Consider the following 15,575-nt stretch of genomic DNA (forward strand, 5'->3'; position numbering starts at 1 on the left):
AGAGGTCTTTGAGGACATCTGAATCCACAAGATAAGGAGTGGACTAGGATAAATGTGTCTGGAGTCAGCTTTGTGAAGCTTCCAGCCTGGCAGCTTCCTGCTCCTCCCAGCCCAGCTCTGGTGGGACAATGGCTAGGGTGGAGGCGAGCTCAGGTATGGTTTTGCACCTGAGCCACAGCCCAGATGACAGCATTCTGGCCATGGGTCAGCCAAGGAGCAGCCAGAAAGTCAGGTGTCACCAGCTGAGAGTAGGGGGGACTGGTGAACATCAGTCTCTGTGTGCAAATCTCCAAGGGGTCTGTCTCAGAGCCTGGAGAGAGTACAGAGGATCTGTTCTCAGAGTGGGAGCAAGAATGGGGTAGAGTTGCAGAAGCTCAACATTAGGAAGAGCTTGTAAGAGTAAAAGCTGCCCAAGAAGAAGAGGGCTGCTCTGATAGGTAGTGAGTTTCCTGTCAAAGGAGGGGTCTAAGCAGACAGCAGACAGAGAGATGGGTGCCCCCAGAGCCCAGAGTCCCCCAGGTCTAGCCCCAAGTCTCCCCGAGCAGTGACCTCATTGCTCTCGTGCACTTCATGGTCGATGAGCTGCAGCAGGAACCACATGACATTTCGCAGGATAAAGGTGGTGATGAGGTTCCAGTGAATCACATTCCGCAGACAGCGGATGCTCCTGTGGGAGGTGCAGGTCAGGGGTCAGCCGGGGTCAGGGGTCAACTGGGACTGGGTTCGCCCTGAGGCCAGGTAGAGACTCAGCCTAGGATGAGGGCAGGGCTGCACTAGGAGCCACTTCCCACCCACGGTGGCCACAGTGAGGCCTCTGAGTCCAGCTCCCACTCTGCACCCCACATGCCTGCTGGTGATCTATGCCCTGGCACCCCGCCCAAACCCCCCTTTCTCCACTGGCCCTTTTATCTGCTGGACCCCAGAATGGAGGTGAGAATGTCTGGGAGAGGTGAAGGGGGTACTGTAGGAGGAGGGAGGAGGAGAAAGCAAGGCGGAAGGGTGGACTCACCGCAGGGCCAGGAAAAGCAGGAAGGCAGCCACCAGGGCTGCCACAGATACGCAGTGGCCCAGGTAGTTGACGACAAGGGCGACGCGGTAGTGCAGGTCGTACTTCCTCTGCTGGACAGACAGACATGGGCAGGGAAGACGGGGGCATGGGCACGTGAGGGTGGGGCTGGGTACTCCAGCCATGGCCACCTCTGTGTCCTGACCTTGGGGGCAGAAGTGCTCCAGCTGTCGTTGCCATGCCTGGCTCTTAGAGTTCGTTCCTGTTGGCCCTGGGTGGCTCTTGTTGTGATAAGTGGCTGTGGTCAGGCCTTCCAACATGCATTTATTTTTATTTTTTTAGAGATGGGGTATCAGTCTGTTGCTCAGGCTGGGGTCCAGTGGCTATTCACAGGTGTAATCATAGTGCACTGCAGCCTTGATCTGCAGGCCTGAAGCAGTCCTCCCACTTCAGCCTCTCAAGTAGCTGGGACTACAGACATATGCCGCTGTGCCGGGCACCAACATGCATTTTTGGGGGCACATTTTGAGAGGTATGGGTACAGATTCTTTTTAAAAATTCTAGACTCTAGAATGCTTCTCCTGAGTTTAGTCTCAGCCCAGATCCCAGCTGGCTGAGTGACTGAGGGTGGGTTGATTTTTATCTCGGGACCTCAGTTTTGATGTCTGTACAATGGGGCCAACCTGCCATCCTACCTCAGAAGCAATGGCCTATGGGAGGCCTGGGGTGGGGTGCATTGAGATTACTCTGCCCTGGAGACCACACGAGAGGGTGCACTGTCTATAGAGAATTTAGAAATTTTATTCAAACTGAATAAAAGTCAGTTGACTTTTAATTATCACCAAGTGTTGGCAATTTGAAACAAAGTCAGTGATGAAATACTCCTTCCTGCCAGGGAGAGCCACCCCTCCACCCTACCCACCCCCTGTGTTGATTCTCCACTGCTGGAGGGGCAGAAAGAGTGGAGGTGAGAACTGAGGGCTGGAGGCCTCCCTGCCCGTTGAGTGGCCTCCCTGCAGAACCCCTGTGGCTCACATTTTGCAGAATGACTTTCTCAGGGCGGGTGAATGTTTTTCCCTCTCAATTTGGACTTCATTTGGGGAAAAGTCCCAGTCCCACTGAGGACTGTGCTGGGTAATGAGGAGGGGACAGAGCTGAGATGTATCCTTTTAGGTCAGGAATGAGGCGTAGCCTCAAGGAGAGGAGTTCGGTGCCTCAGCAGCACCGAATTGAATTCCAGAGCAAGAGCTGGAGCAGGCGAGGCAGAGCAGGACCCAGCTTCCCAGGGGGACAGCCCTTGTGGGGCTGCATTTGTTTCCATGGGGAGTCACAGAATCAGAATGTCAGATTGGGAAACTGAGGCCCAGAGGGAGAGGAAGGTGTGCAGCCACACAGCGTCTAAGATGTTGGGAGCATTGATTACACGGTCATTCCCTTTTTGTGTCACATGCCACCTTGGCTGTATCCTCTAGCAGCCCAAGCTCTCTTGAAGGTAGGACTCCATGTCCCCCTTCTCTACTCCTCTACAGTGTCACTGAGCACAGGGCAGGACACTGGGGGCAGGGGCAGGAGGTACAGAAGGGAGTGGCTGGGTGACACAAGGATTGGTCTGCCCCCCTTGGGATCCTCTGTGTTCAACCTGAGTCCTAATACGTGTGTGAGGCCTGGGGTTGCAGCAGGTGAGGGCCACTCACCTTGTCATCCAAAATGGGCTCACACTGTGAGTAGTTGATCTTTGAGGCCCACGTCCCATTCTCCAAGCATTCTCGATAGGCATTCCCTACAAAAAAATGCCAACTGCCAAGAGTCAGGTCACTCCTCTCCTCAAGAGCCCTCCCTGGCTCCCTAGTGCCCACAGGATAAGGTAAACACACCTCAGCTCTCCTAGGGCAGGAAATACAATGTGCAAGTTTACATGTAAGCCACTTATGTGAAAATAGCACAAAAGACTCATCTTACAAGATTGCTAAAGGCATGCTAAAACCCATTTTAGATACAATCTTTGACTAGCACTTTGTACACTTCCATTTTGTTCATTTGCTTCAAAACTGAATCCAACTGTGAGCAGTGGGTTGTGCCTGAAGATTCACTGCTTTCAGCATGCCACATAATTTACACCCTCATCTCAATTGTTTTATATTTGAGATCCATACTTCACCAATATCAGCATCTCCATTTTAATAATAGCTACCATTTACATAGCATGTGTTTCCCATGTGCCAGGTCCTCTTCTAACTGCTATGGATACACATGTCCATTCAATCTCCACAACCACCCCATGAAGTAGGCATTAATATGAACCCATTTCAGAGAGGAGGAAACTGAGGCACAAAGAGATTAAGCTGCTGGCCAAGGATACAAAGATGACAAGAGGATTCAAACCCAGAAGTTCTGGCTTCAGGTCTTCTGTTCTTAACCTTTAGGCCATATCAAGTAGTGGCAAACAGGAATGAGTGAATGCTGGGGACTCAGGGCTGGGCCGCTGCTCTTGGGCCGCTGCTGCCTGGGAGGCCACCATGTGATGTCTCTCAATGTTCAAGAACCAGCCTCTGTATTCAAGTTGGAATACGATGTGTGAAAAGACGTTTCAAGGAGCATCGTCCTGTGCACACAAGTGCAGGTTTTGTCAAGGGGGATGGTAGGAAAGTTGAAAAATGCTCATATTTGCCTTTCTTTCTATCTCAGCTCCATCTGTCAAGGTCTGGCTCCTAAGACACCCCCTCCATACGCCAGCTCCAATCAGGAGGAAGCCCTCCCACCTGAGAAGGCCCGGAGCTCTCCAAGTCTGCCTCTGCTCTGCCTTCCTCACTAGTGTGTTTCTGACCTCCCGGGTGGGTTACAAATGCTGAATGTTCCATTGTTTGGGGGTGATTTGTACCAGGGTTCATCTCTCTGACTAATGGGCAGTTGTCTGTGAATTTTTCTTTTTAGCATATGTTAGATATACAATGTAAAGCTAATTAAAATAAATAGCTCGCAGATCACAGAGTTGCAGAGCTGGAGGGGGAACTTTAGGTTGTTTTTGGAAGCAGTGTGTTCTGAAATAATTAAGTTTACTTAAAAACCCACTTCCATTGAGCCCGATGAGTTTGAAGCAATGGAATTGGGAAAGAGCACTTGCCGAAGAGCAAAATCAATGGGGAAGATTCTATTAGCTTAATTGTTTTTTAGTTTGGTGCCTGGAGCTCATCCATTCTTCAAACCCAGGGTCATGACTGGCCTATTCCTTCCTCCTGGGCCAAGGCCCATCCCTGGCAGGGCCCTGCCCTCCCCCTGCCAAGTGAGTCAGGGAATGCCCTGGTCTGATGCTGATTCTGACTCCCAGGAAGAGGAAGCCTGCTCCCCACCCCTAGCCATGGTGCCCAACTCCCCAGGTGGGCTCTGAATTTGATACCTAGGACCATCTTTTCCTACCAACATTCATGCTCATGAAAGGGAGAGGCTACCTCAACTCGTGAGGGTCGGTGATGGTGATGTCACCGAACTAAAAAAGTAAGCGTGTAAGGAGGGTAAGTTCTTTTGTGAAATGAACAGTCCCTCCCTGATGGGGGTTTACAGTGTCTCTGAACAGTCTATGTGAGGTGAGGCAGACCAGAATCCTGTCTGTGTTTCAAAGGGCAGAAAAATTTATCTTCTATGTGTTCATAAATACTATCTAGCTTTCCTGAAGCTCAATGCTAGGCCCCTTCCTTCAGGAAGACCTTGATTGCTTTCACTCTATAGCTCTCTCTCCCGAGCACCTCCAGTCCTGACCGCCTGAGCCCCACACTCCAAACCTTGCCCGATGACCAGCCCTGAGCTGTCCAGGTGAGTGAGTCTGGTCACTCTGATCAGTGTGGGGGCTCCCTGAGGATGGGGCCTCGGAACACTTGTGTCCCAAATATGATATCCTGTGGTGGCACTGATAGTGGGGCGGACTTGCAGGTGGGAGGGGGTCAGGATAGAAATGCTGCAAATCAGAGACCTTTCCTCTCCCTCACACCAATGTCCATGGGGTTCCAAGTTCCATGGATTCTTTCTCCTCCTTTTCTTTTTCCAGAGTTCACTCCCCTCCTGCCCATCCCTCCATCTGCTCTCTAGTCTTCTTGCCTGGACTGCCACAACGGCCTCCTCTCTCACTTCCCTGCTTCTTCTCTTGCCACCTTGACCATGTTGATTCCTGCTTAAAAGCCATCAGTGGCTGTTTATTGCTCTCAAGAATAAAGTCTAATTTCTTAGCATGATAGTCAAGGCCCTTGATACACAGGCCCCAGCCTAGCTGCCCTGACCCATCTCCAGCATTCTGCATGGCCACTGGCATTGGCACAAACAGGCTTGGCACATACCCTCTTTGTGTGGATCCACCTCTTAAAGCACCTCCTCCTTATCCACTGCTCACGGATGAACTCCTACCCATCTTTAACCCACTCTCAAATGCCACCTCCTGCATGGAGCCATCCCCAACACCCCTAGGTCTGAAGCAATCCTTTCTTTGTTTCCCCCTCTATCCCTTCCCTTGTAACGTAGTTTTTCCACTTTATTGCCCTTGAACCACAATAACACATACATTTTATATTATAATCCAGTACACACACACACACACACACACACACACACAGAATCCAGTTTCAAAAAGCAAGATTTAGCTTGAGCACAACTGTACTATTTTCCTATCCAGCCTATTCTAATGCCTTCTATTCATTTCACACACAAACGCTGATCATGACCCACTAAATTGACTCCACAGTCCACTCTTGCATCACAATCCATAGTTTGAAAAACACAAATTCACAAATTCTGTTTTAGTGCATTTGCCATAATTCACTATGAATTTCACATCTTTGGACCTAATCATTCTTTTCTTTGGTACTGGACTTGAGCTCCTTGAGAACAGACAAGTAAGTAGAAGCCATATTGGAGCCACCAGATCTCCCTCAGGACAGAGCCACTGAGGAAATGTGGGCTGAACAGAATTGACTCAGACCTGCTGACCCCTGGGAAAGCAGGTAGGATGCAGTAGTGGGAGGGGACTTCCCTCTCTGGCAGCCCAGCCCTGCCTGCAGATAAGCTTCTGGCTATAGACACTGGGTATCAAAGGACTGGAGGACAGATGTGCCCCACTCTTCGGAGGAGCTGTCTGCTGTAGCTAATGAGGGCACTGGGCCCTTAGGCACAGCCTTGGACAGGAGAGAGTAAGATGGAAAGAATCCCCTCCACCCCCTGGAAACCATAGATGGATGGGCACACACTCTGAGGGCAGATGGCAAGGCTAAAATTGTGGGGCTGGATGCAGAGAGGTGGGTGCCCATTACCATAGCAACACAGGTGCCCCTGCTGAGGATCAATGCTGATGATGTGGAGTGTGGGCTTCCAGGGGCATTAGGGTCTGAATGATGCAGGCAGGGTCTTCTCTTGCAGGACTCTGTAGTCTGGGAGGCCTGGTTTCCATGCTCAGAGTGGCCGAGGCCTGCCAAAAACCCCCATTACAATGGGCTCTCCCCGTTTCAGATGCTGACACTTTGCAAAGAGTTCCCAGTTCAGGCAGTTACCTGGGGTGGTCCTGAAGCCTGGCTAGGACATGAGAGCCTGTATTCTAGCTGTAGTTTTGTCTCTGGATAGCTAGGTGACCATGACTAAGTCCCTTCCCTCTTAGTCTCAGTTTTGCCTCTTAGAAAAACTACAGTAAATCGATTCTCTATGATGTTTGGCATCTCAGGTGTATCAATTATATGTTATGTGAAACTCCCCAGTCTACTAAATGCCAGTTAGCATCCCCAAGCTATTGTGACAACTCCAAGCACCCTGACATCACCTTCAAATGGTTGGCACTTCTATCTCTGATACCGTTTGGAGAGACATGGACCATAGGAGACAAGGACCATGAGGGGCTATTTTTGGTGGTAGTTTTGGGGGAAGGAGTACAAGGGGCAGGGGTAGGCACGGGGAAAAGAGTGAATGGGACTGTGGTGAGGCACAGCAATGGGGTCATTGGCTATTTGGAAAGAAAAGTACAGCAAGTGAGGGAAAGGCTGGATATGGTGGCTCATGCCTGTAATCCCAACATTTTGGGAGACCAAGGTGGGTGAATTGCTTGAGCCTGGGAGTTTGAAACCAGTCTGAGCAACATGATGAAACTCCATCTCTCTCTCTAAAAAAAAAAAAAAAAAACAAACAAACCAGGCGTGGTGGTGTGTGCCTATAGTCCCAGCTACTCAGAAGGCTGAAGTGAGAGGATTGCTTGAGCCTGGGAGGCAGAGGTTGCAGTGAGCTGAGATTGTGCCACTGCACTCCAGCCTGGGTGATAGAGTGAGACCCTGTGATGATGATTATAGAAGAAGAAGGAGGATGAAGAGGAGGAGGAGGAGAAAAAGAAGAGGTAGTACTAGTAGTAGTGGTGGTGAGGGAGAGAAAGTGATGACATTGAGGTGGGGAGGGCCAGAAGCAATATTTACAGAAGGAATGAAGTCACTACATGAGATCGGAACTTTCAGCACCGCGGACAGCGTAATGCCATTCTTCATCCCTGCCTATCTCTAAGGTTGGGGACCTCGGAGAGCTCCTAAGAACCAGCCTTCCCACCTGATATTCAGATCTTGGCCCTGGGCCCGGCCCAATGAAGTCACGCCAATTCATGCCCCTTTTCAAGGCCCAGCTCCAGCCCCAGCTCCTCCAGGTAGCTTCCATGACTGTTCCAGCTCCCCAAGGGTCCAGCTGCTTGTGTCTGCCTGGCTCACACTAGGCTGGGATTGTTCTTTCACTGACCCCTGTAAAGGTGTTGTACTTTCCTAACCAGCCCAGGTTCTCTGGAGCAGAAGTTTGCCTTATTTTGTACAAGGCTGAGAACCCCTAAAGGCATGGCCTGGTTTGCTGTCATTTCTGGCCCTTTCTTAAGTACTGCACAAAGCTGAGCACACAGGATCTTAGGATGGACCAAGGCTGATGCTGTTTCCTAGGTTACTTGGGAACTCATCGAAGGTAGGAGGCTCAGAGTGGGCCAGGAAGACAGTCTGCCACCTTGTATGCCCATGCTCCACCAAGATGCATGGCAAATACAAAACAGTCACACACGCAGGAGGAAGCCAGATCACACGACAAGACGCCGCGGGTAGGCTGACCCAGCTGCCAAACTGCAGACATTGCAGTCCAACCCCACATGGGGGAGGGGTGTCAGTCTCAAACAGCAAACTTGTGGGCACCATCCTCCAGGTTCCTGGCATGAAAGCTTTGACTGTTCCAAGGGAAGCAAGTTGGAAACTGAGTCATCAGGCATCTCCTTGGGAATTAGGAAGGAAGGCAACTTCTGCATCTGGTCTGGTGGGACCCGAAGAGAGAAACTGACACGTCTGGGGTCACTCAACCATGAAGAGGCAGAAGATCTCTCTCCTCTGGGACACACTTCCTCACAGGAGACCCTGGAGTTGGTGTACCTAGGAGAGAGGCTCTCCCTATGACCCTGTGTTTCAGCAGGTGCTGCCAGTTATGCCACCTCTTCAGTGTCATTGCCACTTAGTGTCCAGATCCCCAGAAGATAATACCTTAGGGGCCAGATATCCCACTCTCAATTCCTTTTACTGCCTGTAGTTAGGCCACTCCAGATCCAGCCATCTTCTTGTCTGGCTTGGGGCCTAGTGGGGAAATCTTTGACCTTGACTTTGAGTCACCTTTCTTACCTACATTTTTTGAGATGGGGTCTCACTCTGTCACCTAGGTTGGAGGGCAGTGGTGTGATCTTAGCTCACTGCAGCCTTGAACTCCTGTACTCAAGTGATCCTCCTGCCTCAGCCTCCTGAGTAATGGGACTGTAGGCATGTGCCATCATGCCATGATAATTTCCTAATTCTTTTTTTTTTTTTGTAGAAATGGGGTCTCACTATGTGGCTTTGGCTGGTCTCAAACTCCTGGCCTCAAGTGATCCTCCTGCCTCAGCCTCCCAAAATGTTGGGATTGCAGGCATGAGTCACCATGCCTGGCCATCTTTCTTGCTTTTTGTGGGAAAAACCTCTCAGCCAATGTCTCCTCCCAGCTTGGCCTCCACTTCCTGGACTGGATTGCTTTTCATCCCCAGTTAAGAGACTTTTGGGGAAGTGTGGCCAGAGCTGGGGTGGTCAGATGTATAGTCCTGGTGCTAACAGCAGGGTTTTCCTGAGCTTCCCAAATGAGGTGCATCTCCTTGAGTCAGTACCCTGCATTGCCTGGAGGCCACTGCAGGCTAAGGAGGACTGACCAACATTGAGGCCCACCTTGCATATTTCTGTCTTGATCCAATCACAGCAAATTGGTGGTCAGAGAGGAACAGGCAGCTGGTGATGTTCACCCAAGCTCAGACCCAGACTGACATAGAAGTGCTAGGTTGAGTTTGGGAGTCTACTATTGCCAACCCCAGCCAATGGGTGGGAAAGGCATCCCCAGGGCCCTTTGTTGGTGATGTCTGAGATTCAGGCCAGGGAGCTTGGATTCCATTTCTTAATGTTGTATGGACACAGCTCTCTGAACCTCAACTGCCTGTTCTGGACCTCCAGAGAGCCTCAGCTCCCTATTTTCACAGGACTTTTCACTCATGGTGCCCTGCCATCCTTAAGCAGGATCTGTAAGCATACTTACAGGAGACAGTGGGGAAACTGAGTCATAAAGGCATTGAGCAGTTTAATGAAGACCATACTGGGTCTATGAAAAAGGGAAGGGGGAGCAGAACCCAGCTCACTGTGTAAGCTCTGCCCTCCCCAGAGAAGGGGCAGTGGGAGGAGGCCCCTACCTCATGCTCCCGCCTCTACTGTACAGGGCTCCCTCCTTCCAGCCATCCTAGCAACGCTCAGTGGGCTCGTCGCCATGACGCCGGCCTGTGGAGGAAGGTGGGGAGAGGACGAACAGAGGACCCCTGTGGCAGAAGTTGCCTTGGAACTGAGAAACATCACTAGAACTCATCAAGTCCTCCACCCACCTGGTGCAGATAAACTGAGGTCTGAAGAGGGGAGACAACCTGCCCAAAGTGAGAAAAGCAGTCAGTAGGATGGTCAGAATTAGAACTGGCTTTCAGTTCATGGTTCCTGTGAAGTAATGCAGGGAGAAGACAGCTGGCTGGCAGAATGCCAGCAGCATCCCTCCGGGGGGCAAGTGGCTGCCTTTCTCCACAGGCTTTTAGGCACCAGACCTTCTCAGTCTAGATAGACAGACTTCCCCCTCCCAGGACATCCCCAGAAACCACAGAGTTCTGGGGGCCCTCAGAGACAGCAGGAGAGCACCACCCCAGAATGAGGATAGTCATTCTTGGTGTAGGTGGGACTCTCCCCTCCCCAAGGACATGATGGCCTCTCCTTCCGGGCCCCAGGCCACCTTCAACTCCCCTCCCCTTGCTGACAATGTCCTAGCTGTCCACAGGGAGCCCCAAGCAGCATCATCTCCCCTGTGTGCCATGGCCCCACGAGGTCAGCATGTTTGCTGTCCCCTTCAAACAGATAAGAAAACCGAGACTTGGACAAGGAGGGTCTACCAGTCCCTCAGTGAGTCATGACAAACCCAGGACTTAGATCCAGCCCTGCTGAATCTGAGCCCAGGTTCCTTCCACTCTCCCTTGCCCCAGCGGCTCTCCTGGCAGGTGCTGTGTGGGAAAGGGACTGCCTGCCTGACTCTGGAGCACCTGGTGGGGGTGGGCAGTCAGAGGGGCCCAGATGCCTGCACCTGGGGCCCTGACAAGAAGCCCTGTGGGGAGCTCCCTGAGGGTTACTGAGATGGGGCTCCTCCTTTAGTCCTTTTTCAGGGATCCAAGCTCCGCTGTGGCATTGGTGGTAGGGAGTGCACAGGGAAGGATGCTGGGACCTCTGACTTAATGAGCAGGAGGTAGGAGAGGAAATGGCCAGAGTATTCTGGTCCTGCACCATAGGGCTACGGACAAACAGCTGCTGTCTCTAAAGCCAGCAGAATCGAGGCCCATGCCCTAGTCCAACATCTGAGGCCTCCATGATCTGGCTTCTGCTTCCCTCCCTCCTCCTCCACTTCTGCTCCCCCGCTCCCTTCCATCTGACACATCATTAGCTCAATTTTTCAAGGTACTGTTCAACAAGACTTTCTCCATGAAGTCTTCCAAACTTACTCTCCCTTCCTCTTGGAATAATTTCCTTCCATGTGCTCCGACTGTCTTCACTGCGCCATTTTACTTGAGAGCATATAATAAAAAGTTCTCTTTGAGGGTCTGCCTGTCACTGTTTCTAGAACAGGAGCTCCTGGAAGGCAGGCTCAGGTCTTATGCATCTTTGAAAACCTTGTCTCTAGGCTCCTCAATGCTTTCTGGGGGAAAGGGTGAAATACAACCTCAATAAGGGGTGAGCCGGAGCAAGATGATTAGGTGGCTGGAGGATTCCTGGGGAGAGCACGAGACAGGAAAGATCAAGATGCATGCAGAGGTGGGTAGAAGCTAGAGCAGAAGCCAGGAGTTTCCGGAGCCAGCAGAGGCCTATCAGGGCCCAGACTTGCTGTAGGACTCTGGGCAGCTGTGTTTCCCTCTCCTGGGCAGTCATTTCCTACCCTTAAGTGGGGAGGGGAGGGCTGGACTCAATGTATAGAGGGCTCTGCAGCCGGGCAGCTCTGGAGTGGAGGGTGGCCACAAGGGCATCCACTTCTGCTTTATTTCTCTTCCTTCCTTCTTCTCTTAGCTAAACCTCTGTGATGGCTGTGCCTGTCCCGCCTTCCCTCTCTCCCAGCAGGGAAGCTGTTCTCACACATGGAGTAACTGATGGGCCTTGGAGAATGGAATAGAGTCAGGGCGGGATCAGGTCTCACCGGTGTCTGAGAATGCAGACCTAAGTTTCCGGATTTACAGCTTCTACTTCTTCAACCCAGAGGGCAGGGTCTATCTGGGGTCCTCCTGAGGCTTGTACTCCTGCACTGTGCCTGTCCTCAACAAACATGGCATCCCAACTGCTCCAAGACCTTTAAAGTTTACCCCCACTCCCTCCAGAAAGCCTCCCAGGAATGTCCCAGTGTCCACCAAACCCCTCTTCCTGATCTCTGCCTGTTGATTTGCACAAGCCTGGTAGATAAGCAGCCTGGGGCTTCCTGAGGGCAGGTTTCAGCCTTTCTTATCACCTCTGGCCCTGAGGACTGAAGAAGGGATTAAGCAGGCAGACCCAATGGGAGAGACCCCTCTGGCTGGAGACCACTCAGCTTATGTGTTTCCATTGTAACACAACCAGTGTTTCAGCATGTCTCTAGAATGGGGTTCTGGGAAGTGAGGACCCCTAACCTCCCCATGTGGCTAGGTTAGATGGGATGCCCCTTCTTCCCCTGTCCTGGCAGATGCCTCAGTACAGATGACCCCAGCCGTTCCCAGTAGGACATTGTGGAGCCTGAGGTCAAGGAGGCCAAGGCTGAGCCAAGCTGCACTTAGTGGTTCCACAGAAGGAAAATGGACCATGGCCAGGAGGGAGGTGGCAGGACCCTCCTTTGCAGCCAAAAGGACCACAGGGACAGGCAAGATGAGGTGCAGGAGAAGGGCAGATAGAGTGAGGGATGTGAGCTGGGAGATGGTGGGTTTGGAGATGGAGCCGGGGGACGGAGAAGGCAGTAAGGAGAGATGGAGAAGGAGAAAGAGAGAGAAAGAGAGAGAGAGGTAAAAAAAAAAAAAAGAGAGAAACTGAGACGGACATAGAAACATACACACAGAAACAGAATCACACATAGAGAAAAACAGAAACAGGGAGACAACGAGAGAGACACAGAGACAGAGATGTGCACAGAGATGGGCTCAGAGAAGTCCATGTGGAACGGGGAGAGGTGAGAGGAAAATGGGATATAAGTGCCCCACTTCTGGCCAAACCACTTCCATGCTAATCCACCTCCTTTCTGAATACAGATAGGGAGACTGAGGCCCACAAAAGGGATAAGACTTGCCCCGATTAAATTGAATATGGACATTTAGGATTGTTTCTAGCCACCCAGGATTTGAACCTGGGCTCGGGGAATCCTGGGGGAAGATCGAGGCTACCTCCCCACCTAGAGCTAAAATGCCAGATCCTTACTTCCCAGGCTCCCTTGTAGCCAGAGCTTTGGCATGGGACCTGGGGCTTCACATACTCCCCCAATCATCAGATGCACCTACCTGAGGGAATTAGTGAACTGGGGGCCCCCAGATGGAGACAGGGAGAAAGCCTCTCCAGAGATAACTGCGGGAAGCTTAAGACTCCAGGTTGGCCAGGTGCAGCGGCTCACGCCTATTCTCCCAGCACTTTGGGAGCCAGAGACAGGAGGATCGCTTGAGTCCAGGAGTTGAAGACCAGCTCTGGCAAAATGGCAAGATCCACCTCTACAAAAAATTTTAAAATTAGCCAGGTGTGGTGGCATGTGCCTGTAGTCTCAGCTACTTGGGAGGCTGAGGCAGGAGGATCACCTGGGCACAGGAGTTTGAGATTGCAGTGATCCTTGATCATGCCACTGGACTCCAGCCTGGGTAGTAGATTGAGATCTTGTCTCAAAAAAAAAAAAAAAAAAAAAAAGACTCTAGAGTAGTGGTGGTAGTGGTGGCAGTGGTGGTAGCAGGGCTGTGTCCCACCTAGTGGCCAGGGCTGGTGGTGTTGGCAGGGCCTTTCAGGGAGAGGGAGGTCCCCTCACTGGGCTAGCTCTGCCCTGTGTTCTTGGCTTGGGGCCCCAAATCTGGTTCTCTAGCCCACTCTGGATTCCATAAGCTCCCCAATATATTTTTTTAAAAATTTCTTCTCTGCTTAACCTAGCAGAGTTGCTTTTTGAGAGGCAGCAGAACCTGGGTTTGAATCCTTGTTCTGTTATAAGTGACTTAATTGCTCCACACCTCATTTTTCCCATGTGTAAAATGAGGATAATGCTATGTCTCTGTCACTGGATGGTGCAAGGATTAAATGAGTTAAACCACAGTACAAACACGTGGAAGCTCAGCCACTGAAGCACCAGCACAGGTTGTGTAGAGAACACCCGAGGAGACTCTTGTGCTTAACTTGGCTCTGCCACTGACTAGCATGTGTGGCCATGCACTAGTCCCTTCCCTTCCCTTCGCCCTGCTGCATCTGGAAATAGCTCTGGGTAAGATGGCTCAAGGCTCTGACCCAGCCTCCCAAACTCACACACTGTAGCTATTTGCTAACCCCACATCCTAAGGACTTCTAAATGCCTTATCTCCACTCTTGGCGCTCTCTTGAGCTTTTCCCAACCCAGCCGGCTGCTTTCTGGACATCTCCGCTCAGGTATCCCTCCAGCTCCTCAAAGCCAACACATCCCCAACTGTGCTCAGCTGTTTCTTGTGTGCCCAACGCTTTACCTTGCTGTTTCTCACCATATCTTGTCAATTTCAAATGCCCAAGATTGCTGGCGTCTTCATCCTCATTTGCTCCCAAAACCTGTAGTCTACCTGGCTCTGTGCAGAAGTCCCCTTACCTCTCCTTTCCCTCCAGAGGACAGTGTGCTCCCAAAACTGAGCTCCCCTGCTCACAAGCTCACCCAGGCTCCCTCTCCAGATGGTGAAGCCCTGTAGAATGGCCTGCATCACCTGACCTCCATGCTCCTCCCCAGCCTCATTGTTTCTCCTACTCCCTGTTCTCCATACAACACTCACTCCCCCCAAGGCACAAAGCCCTGCCTCTCTCCATGCTTTGCCCAGTCCCCTCAGCCTAGAGGGCCTCTCCTGTGCCTATTACACACTCACCTGCTAAAACCCAACCTGTCCCCAGAAGTCCAGCTCAGAGGGCTAAGTCCTCCCTGATCCTCCAGGCCAGAGGTATGAGTTTTCTTTCCAAATCTCTAAGCTCTCCTCACAAACCGAATGCCTCTTATGGAGGCAGTACTGCTCCATGGTTAATAGTGAGGGCTGTGGATTCACCTGCCTGCACTGGTGCACAGGAGCTGATTAGGACTTTGAACAAGTTACTTCATGTGTCTGAGACTCAGTGTTCTTGTCTGCCATATGGGCATAAAAGCAGTGTGTATCACAGAGGGAGTGTGGGTGAGTGGGATTATGGATGCCTGAGATATGGATACAAAGCTCTCTCAATAGTAGCTGGCACCTGGAAAATGATCAACACTTGATAGCTTTGTGGCAGATTCTGTGTGCTCAGTTGAGTTGAAAAATTGCGGAGACTAATATCTAAACTGCTATCCCCACCCGGGCGATTCCTGCTCGCTAAGGAATGAGGCTTCAGTGGGGATTTGGCTATAGCATAACAAAATTGGGGCAGGAAGTAGAGCCTGAACGCTCCTGTTCTTCCCCTAGGCTTCTCATGGAGTTTTCTTCCTCTGTCATTCTTTTTAAAGGAAGGATCCCATGGAAAAGGCAAACAGAGAAGAAGGAAGCAGCGCTGATGTGAAGAAAGGGGAGGACAGAAATCAATCATGCATTTCCACAGCCATTAGCAGCCTTTGCTCTTCCCACCTAGGCTGACCTCATAGGTGCTGGTTAATGGTAAGTGCTCCCCACCCTCCACCAGCTCCTCTCATTCTCCAGCAGTTGCAGTGCCGGGAGCACTTTGGTCTAAATGAAGAAAATAGTTCATTAGATACCAGGGGCTAACTGGCCCTACTTTTACCAGCCTGGGTGGTGCGCCAACATTTTATCAGCTTCTCATTAGACTTAATT

The 15,575-nt window shown here is 51.3% G+C and overlaps 1 protein-coding gene across 3 annotated transcripts in view; it reads right to left on the minus strand.

Annotated features, from left to right (window-relative positions):
• Positions 1 to 15,575, minus strand: part of CRHR2 (corticotropin releasing hormone receptor 2) — a 38,769-nt gene that overhangs the window by 12,897 nt on the left and 10,297 nt on the right. For all 3 annotated transcript variants that reach the window (XM_031665340.1, XM_021935925.2, XM_021935926.2), the window contains exons 3-5: positions 2,701 to 2,786; positions 1,010 to 1,119; positions 550 to 667 (exon numbers count right to left, since the gene is read on the minus strand). In XM_031665340.1, the coding sequence (XP_031521200.1) occupies positions 550 to 667; positions 1,010 to 1,119; positions 2,701 to 2,786 (314 nt within the window). The remainder of the gene's footprint in view (positions 1 to 549; positions 668 to 1,009; positions 1,120 to 2,700; positions 2,787 to 15,575) is intronic.

The sequence above is a fragment of the Papio anubis genome, chromosome 4 (genome assembly GCF_008728515.1).
Source record: "Papio anubis isolate 15944 chromosome 4, Panubis1.0, whole genome shotgun sequence".
NCBI classification, from domain to species: domain Eukaryota; kingdom Metazoa; phylum Chordata; class Mammalia; order Primates; family Cercopithecidae; genus Papio; species Papio anubis.